Source organism: Balaenoptera ricei, chromosome 9, assembly GCF_028023285.1.
Source record: "Balaenoptera ricei isolate mBalRic1 chromosome 9, mBalRic1.hap2, whole genome shotgun sequence".
NCBI lineage: Eukaryota > Metazoa > Chordata > Mammalia > Artiodactyla > Balaenopteridae > Balaenoptera > Balaenoptera ricei.
In genome coordinates this window covers 17,864,374-17,882,190 of record NC_082647.1, presented here as the reverse complement: position 1 = coordinate 17,882,190, position 17,817 = coordinate 17,864,374, and the positions used below count along the sequence as shown (strand labels likewise).

General features: G+C 35.9%; 1 protein-coding gene across 2 annotated transcripts in view; it reads left to right on the top strand.

Annotated features, from left to right (window-relative positions):
* NUP205 (nucleoporin 205) overlaps positions 1-17,817 on the top strand; it is an 82,488-nt gene that overhangs the window by 50,929 nt on the left and 13,742 nt on the right. For both annotated transcript variants that reach the window (XM_059933301.1, XM_059933302.1), the window contains exons 31-36: positions 6,481-6,629; positions 7,567-7,758; positions 8,656-8,777; positions 10,306-10,444; positions 12,474-12,600; positions 17,198-17,274. In XM_059933301.1, coding sequence (XP_059789284.1) covers positions 6,481-6,629; positions 7,567-7,758; positions 8,656-8,777; positions 10,306-10,444; positions 12,474-12,600; positions 17,198-17,274 — 806 coding nt within the window. The remainder of the gene's footprint in view (positions 1-6,480; positions 6,630-7,566; positions 7,759-8,655; positions 8,778-10,305; positions 10,445-12,473; positions 12,601-17,197; positions 17,275-17,817) is intronic.

The following is a 17,817-nucleotide window of genomic DNA, read 5'->3' as shown; positions in this document are numbered from 1 at the left end:
TGTATTTAGTTGAATTGGCAAAAATCACCACTTAACCACTAGGTGGAGCTCTACAACGTGCTTTATAAGAAGTCATTATCAAGATGTGGTAAAAGCAGTGTGACCATAAAAGAAGATTCTCCTTTTTTTAAAAATCTGTTATCTTTTTTTAATTATTATTATTATTATTTATTTTTATTTTTCTCATTTTGGTTGTTGCGGGTCTTAGTTGTGGCTCGCCGGCTCCTTAGTTGTGGCATGCATGTGGGATCTGGTTCCTGACCAGAGATCGAACCCGGGCCCCCTGCAGTGGGAGCGTGGAGTCTTAACCACTGTGCCACCAGGGAAGTTGCTCTCCTTTGTTTTTAATTTTCAAATGATCTATTTTTAGAGCAATTTTATCCCTTAAGTAGCTTTTTTTTCTTAGTCATAATTACTGCTTATTTTGACTTGTTTTAGATAGATAGCAAAGTACTTTATTCCCTAGATACTAGTGTTTTTAATTTTCAAATTAGAAATATTAAATTTAATAAATATTTATTGAGCACATACTTTTGTGCCAGTGTACCTACTTTCTGTTGTTTTAAAACAAAAACTGAATTTTTAATGTCTATATACTTATTTTTTCATACCACTTTTTCTTTATTTTTATATAAACGTATGTACGGAATACTGGGCAGCCATTTTCCCTGTTTGGTATAAAAGGAATCTGACTTAGAGAGGCTAAGTGACTTGCTTCTTTTTGACAGATCTGAGAATTAGAATTCAGTATCAGCAATGTATTTGTAGCTCATATTACAAATGACTAATTTCTAATAAATAAAGAGCATCTACAAATCAATAACCCAACAGAAAAATGGGCAAAGGATATGAGCAGTTTAGGGAAAAGGAAATTCAGACGTCTCTTAAGCATATAGTTAATTTTCTGAAAATCCATATGGGTGGATCCTATCACTTTGAGCTGGCAATGCAGTAGATCTGGGGAGGAACCAAAGCATATATTGGGTTGGCCCAAAAGTTCAGTTGGGTTTTTCTGTAAGATGATATGGAAAAACCCAAATGAACCTTTTGGCCAACCCAATATTTTTTTGATAAAATTATTTGGAGGATCTTATATGTTTCCTTAATTAAGAACAGTGTAGTTCAAATCAGACATTGCTTTTGCATTTGTAATTCCTGGGGCTTAGTTGACAGCCATTGACATCATGAATATATCTCTTTGTATTTTTTTCACCTTTTTTTTTCTCTCTCTTTTCTACCAGTGACCACTAGAAGGAAAAAGTGGATAATTTGACCAGAGCCTAAATGTTTAATATGAACCCCAATTATTATGTTCTTAATTTCTCTATTGATCTGTTCCTTAAGCTCTAGTATTATAAAAATATTTCACATTTAAAAACAGATTGATAATGACGAAGATATACACTTTTCAGCATATTTTTAATCAGATTGATGTTTTCAATAAAAGCTTATAAAGCCAACCTATAAAGTTATGCTAACACCTCAGTGTAGAGGATATAGTGCATCCTCCTTACTTTTATTTCTGTGAGATTAGCCCTGTTTGAATGTTTTGTTGTAATTTCAGTAAAATGGATTATATTGCTTTTAAAACAGATTCATTTTTAACTTTCCATTTTCTAGGAGCATATCATTCAACTTTAATTTATAGTTGATTGATATAGCTGTATGGAAGATGTCAGTTTGAATTCTTAATTTTAAAATTGTTTAAATTGTAATTTTAAGCACTTTTATTATAAGTTTTTCTCATATGTTCTATTTTCTTCTAAACTGGCTTTTCTTTTTAAGTTTGACAAGTTAATGGTATTCGGTAGTATCTTTTATTTATAAATAAGAATTAGGAATTATAATAAGAATGAGGAATTTTCTGATCTGCTCATAATTCTTCTGGGCTATTGCGACTTTTGATCAAGAATATTCCTGTTGTTCTTTGTTTATGAAACCATAATATCCAATCATCTTTTTAAAAGAGATTAGAAAAGATAATCTCTTGCCATTATTAAATTTTTTAGGATCCTATCATGAGATTTTCAGTTTTTATGGTCTATGTGTTAGTATGATCTAGAATTATAGTACAAGTACACCTCTGATTTTAGTCATAAAGTAGTGGGACTAAAAGGATTTCATAGAGCATCTTGCCTGTTGTTAACTCTGTTCTTGTGAATCCGACTCCAATAAGTGACTTAAAAATACAGTACCAGCTACAGGAATTCCCTGGCAGTCCAGTGGTTAGGACGCTGCACTTTCACTGCCGAGGACGTGGGTTCCATCCCTGGTCGGGGAACTAAGATCCTGCATGCTGCATGGTGTGGCCAAAAAATAAAAATAAAAAAATAAAAATAAAAATACCAGCTATAGCTATATATATGTGTATAGTGGGTGCAGGCTTTATGCTTGATGTGAATTTAGATGTACATTTCTCACCACTCCTTTTATTTTTTTTACAACCTGAGTCAGGTCCTAGAACCTTAGAACCTGACTAAAAATTCATAATCAGATATTTAAAAAATATCTTTTAGCTTTTATTTTTTTATTTAAAAATAAATATTGATTATAGGAAATTTAGAACATACTAATAAACAAAAGGAAAAGTCACACATTTTACCCTTCTAAGATAACTATCACGACATTTTGGTTATAGCCAGCCATCTTTTTTTATTGATTTAAATCTTCCCTTTTCTATTTAGTATTTTATCAGCTTTTCGTGCCTCATTAAGTAACATTTTAAATACCTGTATAGATTTTGCCACTTATGGATGTACCATAATTTATTTAGCCTACCCATTTTTGGACATTTAGATTATTTCCCCTTTTTACAATACAAACAAAAATCAGTAATCATTTGGTGGTTGATTATTTTTAGTTGTTCCAGGAAGCAGGAAACATTAATTGGGTTCTTGCTTTCATAAAATCTTTTATCCTAGTAAAAATGGCAATATATGTGTTTATAAAACAATAAGCCTTAAATTGGATGATACAGACCAGATGCCAGCAAGCTTTTTCTGTACAGGGCCAGATAATAACTAATTCCGACTTTGCAAGCCATATGTTCTCTGTTGCAACTACTCAACTCTGCCATTATTGTGCAAAAGAAGCCAGAGACGTATGCTATACTGCATTAAAATTTTATTTACAAAAACAAGTGGGAGGGGCTTCCCTGGTGGCGCAGTGGTTGAGAATCTGCCTGCCAATGCAGGGGACACGGGTTCGAGCCCTGGTCTGGGAGGATCCCACATGCCGCGGAGCAGCTGGGCCCATGAGCCACAACTACTGAGCCTGCGCGTCTGGAGCCTGTGCTCCGCAATAAGAGAGGCCACGATAGTGGGAGGCCCGCACACCGCGATGAAGAGTGGCCCCCGCTTGCCGCAACTAGAGAAAGCCCTTGCGCGGAAACGAAGACCCAACACAGCCAAAAATAAATAAATTTAAAAAATTAAAAAAAAAAAAACAAAAAAAACAAACAAGTGGGAGATCACATTTTGCCCATGAGCCTTAGTTTGCCAACCCCAAGTATAAATTACAAGTTTTATAAGAGTTAAGAAGAGAAAGGAAATCGAGAGTTTTGCTGGACTTTTCTGGTGGGGTTGCATTTACATAAGAATAAATGGAGGGCTTTTCAGGCAAGGCCCAAACTAGGAGGGAGTAAAGAACCAGGAGGATGTCTTAGCCATAAGCAGGGGATTAATTTGATATGAAGAAGTTGATATTTAGGAAAGTTTGTGTGGCAGTGGTTTATATGGTATGTTGGAAGAAGGGAAAGATTGAAGTAGAAGAAATCATCTTGGTGGTTTCTAATGAATTAATTTATCCCCTAAAAAATTAGGATTTTTTTTTTTTTTTTTTTTTTGGCTGTGCCATGCAGCTTGTGGGATCTTAGTTCCCCAACCAGGGACTGAACCCGGACCCTCAGCAGTGAAAGCGTGGAGTCCTAACTACTGGCATTGAAAGCTTGGAGTCCTAACCGCTGGACCGCCTGAGAATTCCCTAAAAAAATGAGGATTTTAGGGACTTCCCTGGTGGTCCAGTGGTTAAGACTCCGGGCTTCCACTGCATGGGGCGTGGGTTCGATTCCTGGTTGGGGAACTAAGTAAGATCCTGCATGCCGCGTGGTACGGCCAAAAAAAAAAAAATGAGGATTTTAAAGAAAGGACTTTTTAAAAAAAAAATTCTTTTCCATTATGGTTTATCCCAGGATATTGAATAGAGTTCCCTGTGCTATACAGTAGGACTTTGTTGTTATCCGTTCTATATATGTAATAGTTTTCATCTGCTAACCCCAAACTCCCACTCCATCGCTCCCCCACCTCCCACCCCCCTTGGCAATCACAAGTCTGTTCTCTGTCTATGAGTCCGGTTTAAAGAAAGGTCTAATTAAACTGTAGAATTAGATTTTTCTTATTTCTAAGTAGTTCTGTCAGTAGTAATATTGGAACTTTGTGATCTATTCATAGTTTGAAAACAGAAATCAAATATTTCTTTGATACTTAACTGGTCTTCTGCAAGCCATTGTTTTTCAGATTTCATTGTGAAGCCCTAGGGTTCTTGCAGGGGTACCTGAGGGGTTATGTGGAAGAGCCTCTAGAGTGATGTGCCAGCATCTCTCTACCCTCATTTCAACCACAATGTTTGAACTAAGGAATTCATGGCTAAAAAATGTTAAACCTATAAAGTAGTGGCTTTCAGACTTTTGTCCAAAGCCTTTATTCAGATAATTTTGTGGCAATCCTATGCGTAAAACAGAAGAGGAGATGCCGTAGCTCCTCAGGCTGGGTTCCTGAAAACCCACCCACCGTGGTACCCGACCCTGAGAGCATCTGGTGGCATCCCTGGAGCAAAGTTTCTAAACTTGCCTTTAAGCTGTCAATCAATCAGTAATTAATATTGGAGCTTCTACTATGTGCTAGACACTGTGCTAAATTCTGGAGAAACAGTGGTAGACAAGACAGAATCCCGTTGTTAATAAGCTTACATTTGATGTGAGGAGACAGAGATACAAGCATGGAAACTAAAAAATAACATAATTTGAGTAAATCTGATAAATAAGTACTGTGGAGAAGATAAAACAGTACTGTGATATATTGTGTGTGGGGTGGGAGGAGGAGGGAAGCTGGATGTAGCTGAGGAAGTGATATTTGATAGAGGCTGGAATGACGAAGAGGAGGCAGCCATGCTAAGATCTGGGGAAGAATATAAAGAACAGCTAGTGCGAAGATCCTGAGACTGAAGGAAGTGCTGAATTTGAGGGCTAGTGTGGCGGCAGCGTCGGGGTGGAGGTTGAGAGTGGAGGGAGGTGAAATAGAGAAGTAGATGGGACCAGGTGACCGAAGGAAGTAACACAGTTGAGAAAATTAATAATCTCATACCCTGCTTTGACACTGTTGGAAATTAAATATGACTAAAATAAAATCAAAGTAGTGGTAAAGATATTTTAGGGAGAAAATATCATTAAAACTCTGAAGGTTTGACTGCTGCAAACTTTATAGTGGAATATAGGCCACATTGTGTGTTACTTTTATTTTTCATGGTTAAACCTGCTTTGTTTGTCCTCCATTCTGATCACCCTGTCTTGAGAATCTTTCCTCAGTTTAAAAACTGCTACCATTGACATATATGCACTACCAAATATAAAATAGTTAGCTAGTGGGGAGCAGCTGCATAGCACAGGGAGATTAGCTCTGTGCTTTGTGACCACCTAAGGGGTGGGATAGGGAGGGTGGGAGGGAGGAAGACACAAGAGGGAAGAGATATGGGGTTATATGTATACGTATAGCTGACTCACTTTGTTATACGGCAGCAACTAACACACCAATGTAAAGCAATTATACTCCAATAAAGATGTTAAAAAAAAAACAAACTGCTACCATGTACTAGTTGGGGAAAAGTCATAAGATTAGTTTCAAATACAGATTATTGTTGTATGTAGTGTATTTATGAAACTTTTCTAAAAGGTTTACAGGAATCTATATAAAGCATATGATCCTATCTTTAATCAGTGTTCCTTGAATTAAATTAAATTAAATTAATTTAAATTATCTTCATAATGAGTATACCTTTTCTTTTTAATGAATATTTCAATTAAAAAATATAAAAGAATAAAATATCTGTTTTTTGGAAGCAGATCTTTGTCTACTTTGTACCTGCTCCTTTGTAGCCAAATTCTCATAGATCTCAATAAAAGATAAAACCAGATTGATTAGTGAAATAAATACAGGAATGTTTCTCCTGGGGTTTCATAATTCATTTTTATTTCTTTAAGGATAGTTTATCCTTTTCCTAATACCATTGTTATCTCAGTGTACATTCATGGAATAGTGCATTGTGTTCTTAAAGTTTACCTGCCTAGACTCATCGATTGATGGGTCTTTGTGTGCAGGTAATAATGGAAGGATTTTTCTGTTGTCGTCATGTATGAGGTGTAGTTACTCTGTTACCAAACTGCTTTTTGCTGGAGTGTTTCATATGTCTTCTATTGTAACCCTTTAGCCAAGAAAACCATGTGGGAAAGGCTGACCGCCCCTGAAGATGTGTTTAGTAAATTACAGCGAGAAAACATAGCCATCATTGAGAGCTATGGTGCTGCCCTCATGGAAGTGGTCTGTCGAGATGCTTGTGATGGTCATGAGATTGGAAGGGTACAGTAACTCCTGCTTAGTATTATAATTGGATAGATATTTTGACTTATTAAGGCATAAACTGGATTGGCTTTTCAAATGTATGTTATATATTGGGAATTATTTTCTGTAATATATTTTAGTGAATTTTCTTATTTACTATAATTTGGAATTTCTGTTTTGTTCATTCATATGTTTTGTTTACTTATGTTCAGAATCCTTTATTAGTTCAGACTGTACCCTCAGAATAATCTTTTTGCTAACTTTGAGATTTGCCTTACACTGGTAGAAATTAACCAGCACAGATGCTGGTTAATCAAGATCTTGGCATAAGAGAATGCTGGATACATAGCTTTTATACTGAATGTATCTTCCTCTGCTTTTTCAAGGGGTATTTGCATTTATATATCTTTAAAATATTATGTCATACTGGTGATAATACAGTGAGAAGATAATTTCCTGCTGGTGGAAAATTACATGGCATTTGAATCATGTAGTACGCTCTCAATTATGTTAAAAAAAAAATTTGGGAAGACATAGAACAAAGTAATCTGTGTTTATCAGATAATGTATTTTCTGTATAGTTTTCTGTTTTCTACAAGGAGCATGTGAAACTTTACAATTGGGAGGGAAAAAGCTATTTTTAAAAATCCCTTTCCTCCAACAAGTAATGTTTAGATTTTGCTAAAATATATTTAATGCCATTATTTTAATGTGTTAGGTTTTGTTTCAGAAATATAACTTTACCCTGAAGTTTTTTCTTTTATTAATAAATCAAGATTCTGGATACATACATACATTTTTCTCAAAAAAAAAAAAATGAGAGAGAGAGAATTGTATTGCAGGCAGCCACTCTCCTTGTAAGAAAACTTTTAAACATTTCCAGATAAAGGGAGTTACTGTTGTTGATTTTGGTAGCCATCTCCACATTTTGGACTTTGATCTGTTCTTCCGTCAGATGCTGGCACTGGCTCTACTTGATCGGATTGTCTCCGTAGATAAGCAGCAGCAGTGGCTTCTGTATCTTTCTAACAGTGGCTATTTGAAGGTGCTTGTGGACAGCTTGGTAGAAGATGACCATACTTTGCAGAGCTTACTCACTCCACAACCTCCCCTTTTAAAAGCCCTTTATACTTACGAATCCAAAATGGTAAGGCTTTATATTCACTTGAAGTTAGATCAACAGGTCATTTCCTCTTGGGGTTAAGGATATATTAAAGAAAATTAACGTGGCCTACATTTTGCATGGCCTACAGTTTGCATACAAACTGTAATCATTTCTAAGGAGTTTTAAATTTGGGGACATGTGCTAGAACTGTATCTTCTGAGCATGCCAAAGTTGAGTTGAAATCGTCCTGAGAGGGTTAGTTGGGTACTGAGACTGCTGCTTACTCACTTCGATTGCTGGTGGTGGCAAAGCGACATGACACCCAGTGGTCTATGAGGAGAAGAGTGAGCAAAAATGTCCTTCTGCAACGAAAATCAGACTGTTAGTTGCCTGTTGAAATTCCAGTGTAGATGTGCTGGTTCTACTTTAAACACAGGATTTTTCAATACAGTATATATAATTCATTTCCTTTCCTCCAAATCTGTTTTAATTTGTTTCCTCCTGCTTAAAAATACCACAAATGTCACAATAAGAGAAGCACTAAAGTCTTAGATTCTTCATTAATTCTGTTTTCCCTCCTTCCTTCATTTATTCAACAAGTATTTATTAAATATCTGTTACATGCCAGGTATGGCACTAGGTAGTAGAGATACAGCTGTGAGCAAAACAATCTTCCCTGCCCTCCATAAGCCCACATGATGATTTAGTTGAATGCTTAATCCATGCAAGGCGTATGTAGCACTTCAGATATGCTGTGCCATTTACTCCTCATAAAAATCCTATGGTTAAGGTGGTATAATATACCCCTTCCTAGCTAGCTCAGAATTTCTCTTCACCAATGATTACACATCAGAAATGTGCTATGAGAAAGTCTCATTTTAATGTGAGACCCTTGGCTATGATGTCTGTACTGATGATTTTTGTTTCATAACTTCTTAGGCATTTCTCACAAGAGTGGCCAAGATACAACAGGGTGCTTTAGAGCTGCTGAGGTCTGGGGTGATTGTGAGGCTGGCACAATGCCAAGTCTATGACATGCGCCCAGAAATGGACCCACAGGGGTAAGCATCCATATCAATTTCTTTTTTTTTTTTAATGTTTTTTTTTTAATTTTTGAATTTTATTTTATTTATTTTTTTATACAGCAGATTCTTATTAGTCATCAATTTTATACACATCAGTGTATACATGTCAATCCCAATCGCCCAATTCATCACACCACCATCCCCACCACCCTGCCGCTTTTTTTAAAGTTACCAGTAAAGGATTATTAAGGAAAAAAAATTTCAAACATAATTTTGCCGTTTATAATTCTGTTGGAGCAGTACTCTCATCTTGATGGTTTTGTTTGGTCATATACCCCTGCCATTAACTAATAAATGGAAGTTGTTAATAAGGGTAAAAGTGGGTAGGGACCTAGTGCTTTCCATTTTAGAGCAGTAACATAAGAGGGAAATGGGAGAGCATTTTGTTAGATGTTTTTCTTCCCAACTTTATTGTTCTGTTTAGTAGAAGTACATATTTTCAGTTATACTGGTCTTTTAAAGTATTGTAATGAAATTATAATTCGTTGTGGATTTTCTTTTCTTGATGATTTGAATAGTATTTTATATTTTTCTCATTTTAACATTTTACCAACTGCTTGCTAATTTGAAAGCTTCAAGTGAAATTATTTTAAGTTTCAAACTTTCTAGCAGATTTCTCAGTTGAGTTTGAATATGAACTTTTTCTTTTTTGTCTGCATGGCTGCAGCATTGTTAGGGCCTACAGCATACCCTCCTACTGTTAAATAACATTTAGGTCAGTTTGAGTAATTTTCTTCAAAAGATCCATTGCCAAATTGTATGTTTGAGATTTTCCAGGCTTAACTATAGAAATATTTTACTTCTAGAAAAGAAAATTTTTTTAATATCACTTTCTAAGGTTTTAAACATGAGAGTTATTACTTTCACCTTAGGTGAAGAGGATTGAGTAAATTGTATTCCTCAGTTCATGGCACATTATTATTGCCTGTCTTTGGAAAGCCTTTCTGTTATTTCTTATTATTTCCATATTCTGCTTTCATTCTTTTCTCTTCAACAGGCAACCTTTTTTTTTGTTCAAAAATTTAAATAGAAATATTTACAATAAATAATAGTTTATTAATACAATATTCTGAGACCTAATCTTAAAGGTTAAGTGATTTTACAATCTCATTTTAATTTTTAAAATCTTGTTTTATTTTATATAATGGACAATGTAGATTCATTTTTGGCTATGGGTGTACAAGAGGGAAATTTGGGAAGAGTAACTTTTGTTTCTGTCTGTTTCTCACACATAGTCTCTGTGGCCCATGGGAACATTTAGAGTAGAATAAGTATGTTTGGGGAATTTTAGCACTGTCTTTTCAAATCTATGCAAATATTCTTTACAAAGATTTTAAAACATTCAGATAACTGTTTTCACTAACTGTACCTCTGGGATACAGAGTCCTCATTAGTAGCTTCACATCTTAATTAGCCACCTGTGATTGTTTGCCATGGAGATGGTCGGGGACTGTTTTAACTGTTGGACTGTTGCTCTCTCCTTGTTCACTGGATGTGAATCAAGCATGTTTGTCCTGAGAGATGCCCCAATGTTCATCCCTACTCCAGTGGACCGGTACCGCCAGATTCTGCTTCCAGCTCTCCGCTTGTGCCAGGTCATCCTCACGTCTAGTATGGCCCAGCACTTGCAGGCAGCAGGGCAGGTAAGAGGAATCCTTAGTTTAGAAATCATCAAGTGCAAAACCTTTATTTTACAAACGCAGAAGCCCTAGGCATAGAACGCTTGACGTGAATTTACCTTAATCGTTCTGTCTGTGGCAGAGCTGGGTATTGCAGATAGACCCCTTGCACTTTGCTCTGAACTTCATTGGTCTGTTTTTGTACTCTTGTTTGAATGAAACACCACAGCTAATTAATAGAATAGTGAGATGGAAGGCAAGAGATCTAAATTTGTTGTTCTGCAAAAGGAAGCAATTATTGTGATAGAAATAAGCTGGCTTCTAAAATGTAATTTAACCAGGTATTTTTATTAGAGAATGCTGTTCTTTTATTAGACCTTGCAGAAAATACAAAAGATAGATGATAATGCCACATTTAGTTGTGATATTTAAAGAATGAGTAATTTAAATAAGTGAGTTTCTAATAAAATATTTTTCCTTCAAACACTATAAATTAGTTTTATTTTCAATGCTTTTCAGTGAAATCTTCAAAAATATGTTTGTTTCTTAGACTAATAATGCAATATACAATTTAACCTTTCACTGATTAATTAGGCTTATCACTAAGAATCTGCAGTTTTTTATTGTGTTGCTCTATTATTATGATACCCTCAGGAATTAGGACACATCCTAATAATTTATGGTGATTTTATCTGCTTTCCCTGCCATCAGTCTTCAGGCATACCTTCCCAAGATAGAATGCTGCTGTTTCTAGTGTGGTACCTGATTTTATATTGCATTAGTCTAGGTGACATTCTACCCCTTTCATATGCGGCCTTTGAGTCAGTTCTTTAACACTCAAAAACTTTGTCTTCTACTTTCTCGAGATTAAGGTTTTTTAGTAGAAGTGGGACATTGTGATACAAGGCCAGTCTTATACTGAGCGTAGCAGAATTACCTGAAGAGCTTCTTTAAAAAATGAAGATTACTGAGTTTCATGTCCAACAATGATGGGCTGAGGCCAGGAATCTGTATTAAAAAATAAAAGGGGCACAGTTCCTGAGAGATTCAAATGTTCAGCCAGTTGTGGTGTAGTCCCTGCCTTCAGGGCATCTATAATCTAGTTAAGAAGCTGTTTGAATGTGAAAATGAGTGGAGTCTTCTATGATGGTACACTGTAAAATGCTAAGCTGAAAGGGCAGAGTTTGGAGGTCAAGATCTGTATCTCATTTATTTTCATCATATCAAAAGGAGAGTTAGACAAAAGCTTTTATGTGACTGTCCCCATGTCACACTAGTCAGACTTTCACAGAGCAAACTTGAATTCAGTAAGTCATTTTTTAAAAATAAATAAATAAATTTATTTATTTATTTTTGGCTGCATTGGGTCTTCGTTGCTGTGCATGGGCTTTCTCTAGTTGTGGCGAGCGGGGGCTACTCTTTGTTGCGGTGTGTGGGCTTCTCATTGCAGTGGCTTCTCGTTGCAGAGCACGGTCTCTAGGCACACGGGCTTCAGCAGTTGTGGCACGTGGGCTCAGTAGTTGTGGCTCGTGGGCTCTAGAGCGCAGGCTCAGTAGTTGTGGTGCACGGGCTTAGTTGCTCTGCGGCATGTGGGATCTTCCCGGACCAGGGCTCGAACCCATGTCCCCTGCATTGGCAGGTGGATTCTTAAGTACTGAGTCACCAGGGAAGTCCCAGTAAGTCATTTTTGTACACACTCATTTTAAATTCATGTTCTAGTTCCATTTAGACAAAAATAAAAAATATAGGGGTCAAAGAATAGTTTTCATACAGTAGTTCCAAGTTATATTATACTCTTCTATAGTAGCTTCTAAGTGTATTAATCTCTAAACTTCGAAATAATCCTTATCTTTAGCTTTCTTATGAAATTTAGTTAGATGTTTGCTTCTTGAAGAAATAAATTACGTAAATGCAAAAGACAACTGCTTATCTAATATTCATTACATTAAATTACTTGCTTCAATGTTATTAAACAGATGGATATAAATTTATAATACAATTTTCTACTCTTCCACCTCTGTTGTTCCATTTCCCCTCCTTTTCTTCGTCTTAGGTGTTACAGTTTCTCATTTCTCATTCTGATACCATACAAGCAATCCTGCGCTGTCAGGATGTTAGTGCTGGATCTTTGCAGGAATTGGCTCTGCTGACAGGAATTATAAGTAAAGCAGCACTTCCTGGTGAGTTGATTATGTTGAATGGATTTTTACCAGTGCTTTACAGACTGACATACACTTAATAGAATGAGGTTATTATTACTTTGCAGCTATATATGACTTATTTGAGATTGGAACTAACAGAGTTAACTGCCTTTTTTTTTAAAAAAAAAAATCTTTATTTATTTATTTTATTTTTGGCTGCGTCGGGTCTTAGTCGTGGCATGCAGGATCTTTGTTGCGGTACGTGGGATCCTCTGCTGCAGCACGCGGGCTTAGTTGCCCCGTGGCATGTGGGGTCTTAGTTCCCCGACCAGGGACTGAAGCTGCGTCCCCTGCATCGGAAGGCGGATTTCTAACCACTGGACCACCAGGGAAGTCCCCTTAACTGCCTTTATTTGAAGTAATATGTTTATAAAAGTGATATACGGTCAGTATAAAAAATTCAAGAAAATAATTAACACTCAAATCCCACTATCTAGAAATTATCAAATGTTAACATTGGTAAGTAGCTTTTCAAACATTGCTCTATGTATATGTATGTATTAGTGGGGTGGAGGGGCGGTGGAGAGAAACAGACATACAGAGGTAATTTACGAGAATGGGATACCTTTTACATGCAGTTTTAGAAAACAGCTATTTAATTTTATGTGAACTTTACAGATGAAAAACTAATTGAAGAGAAACTGAAGACATTGATGAATTCCAGACAAATGTTTCTTTACTACAAGTGTACAAGAGATATTAGTTCTTAAAAGATCACTATGATTAAGAAGAAAAAAAGATTATGATAAATTACTAAGATATTTTGGTCATTAAAAAAATTTTTTTTTACTACATATAAATTTTAGACAGAATCAACTAACTCCTGATGTGAAAGATGAAGTAATGAGTTATTTTACACTACTTCTTCCACCCTCATGTTGTTTGCTTGTATTATTTTTACTTTGTCAAGTAAATATCATTTATATTCAGTCCTGCAACCATAATAACTTCAGCTATTTAGTTTTACTTATATATTTGCATGGATTCACAGAAAAACACCAATTCTTTTTTTTCCTCCTATAGCTTCACCATTTCTGAGTTCTTTCTTTTGATTTATCTCTTGGTATTTTTAATTCATATTGAGGTCCCCTCCCCTAAGAAAAAGTATATAATCTTCCCTGAACTCTCTAATGTTTACAAACATCTAAAGGTTGCCTTTATTCTTGAATGACAGCATGGCCTACTATTAATAATAATGTCATATGTTTTACAAATGAGGAAACTGAGGCACAGAGAGGTTAACTTGTCCAAAGTCACACAAATAATACTGTAGGGTTTTTCATGCAGTGTGGCTTCTGAGTCTGTGTGCTTAACTACTAGCCTATACTACCTCCATCTTTATATTGCTGTGGAGAAGTCTGAGGCCAACTTCTGATTCTGCCCCAACACCCGCAATATTTTTTCCTCTCTGGGCATGCCTCAGTGCCTGAGCCCTTTGTGTTGGGAGAAGGAGAGAGTTCGGCAGGGCGGAGTGCAGTGCATGTTAAGGTACTTAGAGCCTGTGCTCATTCTGAGGAGATCCCAGGGTCAACTCCACCCAGCCTTGGAGTGTCTTAGTCCTGTGTGCTTATTATGTTCATTTCCCCACTTCATTCCAGTGTCCTGAGATGATACCAAGACAGGCCACCCTTCTTGCCTTTACTAAGGTCCCATAGTGCAATGTAGTGTTTCTTCTCCAAATGGTTTTTACCTTGATTTCTCCTAATTACTAGTTCTCCTAATTACTTAATTTACTTAATCACCCGAATATGCTTCTTTGCAAATTGCGGGGTCTCCATGAGAATTTGCAAGAGTTTGTTGGCTTATCTTCTTTTCTCTGTACTGCTTCTGAGGGGTGGGATGAGGGTCATGAGTTGAATTATGCTACTTACTCCCCTGGAATTTTCTTCATCTCCCCCTTTTTTTTTTTCCTTAACCACCACCATGCTTTAGTATTTATGGCGTTAGTTGGCCCCTTTCCCTTTTTGGTGAATTTCATTTATTTGTAGGTTGATTATAGAAGGGACATTCTATGATACTACTTCATTCTGCCGTCTTAATCCAGAAGTCCTGAGTTAGTACAGAGAGAATTTACCTTTTATCAGATCCTCTGGCAAGGTGATTTTATTGATGAATTTTCCTTTCGTTACTTTTTAAAAATACTTGAAATATTCTGTATTTTGCTAATAGCAGCATTTAACCCTGTCACTGTATTAAAGTTATATTCAGAAAGGCACAGTTTATTTTAACATGCTCATGATATATTCAAACAAAATAAAAGAATAAAGTAAAAGCACCCTGACCAGCAATTCCTGCTCCCTAAAAGGAACCAATTATCAATTTATACTTTGTTTTTCCAGCAGTTTCTCTGCACGTGGTGTAAAAATTTTTTCCTCCCTACACAAATGAAATACCATACACACTGCTCTGTAATTTTTTCCCCACATTATGTCTTGGGGATTTTTTCTCATCGGCATGTATAGTTCCTACCTCACTCTTTAATTGGTGGAATAGTTTTCCAATTGTGAGGTGGTTACCCAGACCCCTATGACACGTTGACTGTTTCCGATCTTTTTAAAAATTTCAAACAGTGTGGCATTTAATAACTTTGTGTGTGTGTGTGTGTGTGTACGTATACATATACATTTTTGTATATTTGAGCTGGTAGGCTTGGTAAGTTCCTGGCAGTGCTTGGTCAGATATAAATATACTTATATATATATATATATATATATATATATATATATATATATATATATATATACCATTACATACATGTGTGTGTATATATATACACACACACACACTTTAAAATAATTTTAAAAGATAATGCCAAATACCCTCCTAATTTTTAAAAATAACGTTTAAAAATAATTTATACTCCTCTTAACCCTACTCTGCCCAGTTCAGCCCTTGATTACATATGGTTTTGTATTATCCTATAATTTTACTATATGGTTTTGTCTTAAATGCTTAGCCCAGTGCCAGATATGTTGTACCTCCTCAACTACTTATCATCAGGTTAATTTTTTATCTGTGACCCACAGATATTCTGTAAAGTGTTTTGGAGTTGAGGATGATATATATGGTCCACAGCACTCAGGTGGCATGTAGTGGAAAGGTCTTAAGAATCTGAGAATTGGACTTCCCTGGTGGTCCAGCGGTTAAGACTGTGCTTCCACTGCAGGGGACACGGGTTCGTTCGATCCCTGGTTGGGGAAGCTCCGCATGCCACTCGGTGCTGCCAAAAGAAAAAAGAATCTGAGAATTGCTAGGTTTTTAAAATAGAGGCAGCAGTTGGTGTGCAGGAGGAATGAAAGAACTGGGGAACAGCAACACAGGTCGCAGAGATCAGAAAGGTTAGAGACAAACAGGAAAAAGCCAAAGTTCCATGATAGTGTTAAGTGCAAACTCCAGCTTTCGAGGGGTTAAGATGGAAGAGGAGGGCATAAGAATCACAAGCAACAAATGGAGAAAAAAATATTTCAAGAATTTGATATTAACCAGGTTTTTACTTGGTTTTGTTTTGTTTTGGAGTACAAGGGAGACCTGAACACATTTTTAGATAGTGCGGAAAAATCCTCTGCGGTAGGGTAAATTTTAGAAAGTAATTAAATAGAGTGATTCTGGGAGCCTACTCCCCGTGGAGGTGGAGGTGGGAAAGGGAAAGGAGCTAGTAGAGCAGTGAGGTGCAGGTGAGGTAACAAGCCAGCATGTGCCAAGTGATATGAGTATTTTCTGTAGGTTTGTGTAGAGGTTGATGGGCTGAGAAATCTAAAAGGAGGAAGGCTTGTCATTATAAGGAGCAAAGGATAAGGTTCCGGGTTATGTGCTATGGAGTGTATGCTTGGAAGTAAGAAATGGATTAAAGGGATTGTGAAAACACATGGATAGTTAGTTAGGGTGGCTAGGACAGGATCAGCTGGGTTCTCCTCATGGCTACAGTTATGGAACAAAGAAGTAAACCAGTGGAGAGAATGACCCATGGCTTTGCTTGGAGGGCTCAATAGAAATAAAGCGAGTCCATGGTACTATAAAAGGTTGATCAGCTTTAGGGATTTCGTAATGGGTCCAAACTGAGAAATTGAATGGCAACTTTTTTGTGTATGTGTAAACTGTACTTTGCCTAAGGGAAAAGAAAAAAAATCAAATGGTACAATACATAGAAGAGATAAAAGAAAAAAGAAATGCATTTCACTCTTAGTGTTTTATATTCTGAAGTGTTGCATGAGAAAGTAATTTACTGCTGAGTTTAGAAAATTTTAACTTTTATGTTTATAAATAAAAAGTAGATTTTTCTCAAAAACTTTGAAGTGCCTTTTTGAATTACTGATTCAGTCTAGATTTAGCTTGCATATGACTGAATATGTGGTGTGGTACACTTACATATTGTGTGGTGGTGGTACGCAATCTTTGTAAAGTCGTATTTCTCAAACCTCCTTCATGGTAGAGTCTGTGTCTATTTATGCATATATATATAAATATATATATTTATACATATATAAATATAAAATAGTAAAACTACCATTCCTGGTTTTTTAATGTTTTTATTTTTTTGATTATAAAACTACATTTAAAAGCATTCCAAATGTTATAGGTATACTAAGTGAACTTGATGTTGATGTAAATGAAGGATCTCTAATGGAGCTACAGGGACATATTGGAAGATTCCAGGTAACTGATTCTTTCTTACTTCTTTTTTATTTTTTAAATTAAAAAAATTTTTTTTACTTCTTTAAAGAGCAGATGTAAGACTTGTAACAAAATACAACAGTCCTCTCACTGATCCTCCCCACTCTGCTCCCTGAATTTGGGTAAACCCGGCAACGGTTTTAATTGATTCTTTCATATCTCTAAATAATATGCTTATGTTACTACTACTTGATTTTCCAATTTTAAGAGTCATCTATTGACCTTCCATCGAGAAGGATGAGAATTTAGATCTCTTTACCCCTGTTCTTCCGTCATACAATACGTACCTCTCTCGTAACGTGTCCCCACCCCCAACTCTAATCGTATCATAATTTCGATTAGATTAATATTTAGTGTTATATTATTATTACTATGAAATGTCATTTATGAATAAGCCATGGATGGACCATATGTTACTTTTCTATACATTATGTTTTTCCTAGAGTAAGTAATTGTTTCTTTTTTTTATTTGCTTGGTTTTATGTACTTATTTCTAATTTATTCCCAAACTCTCCTCCAGTTATG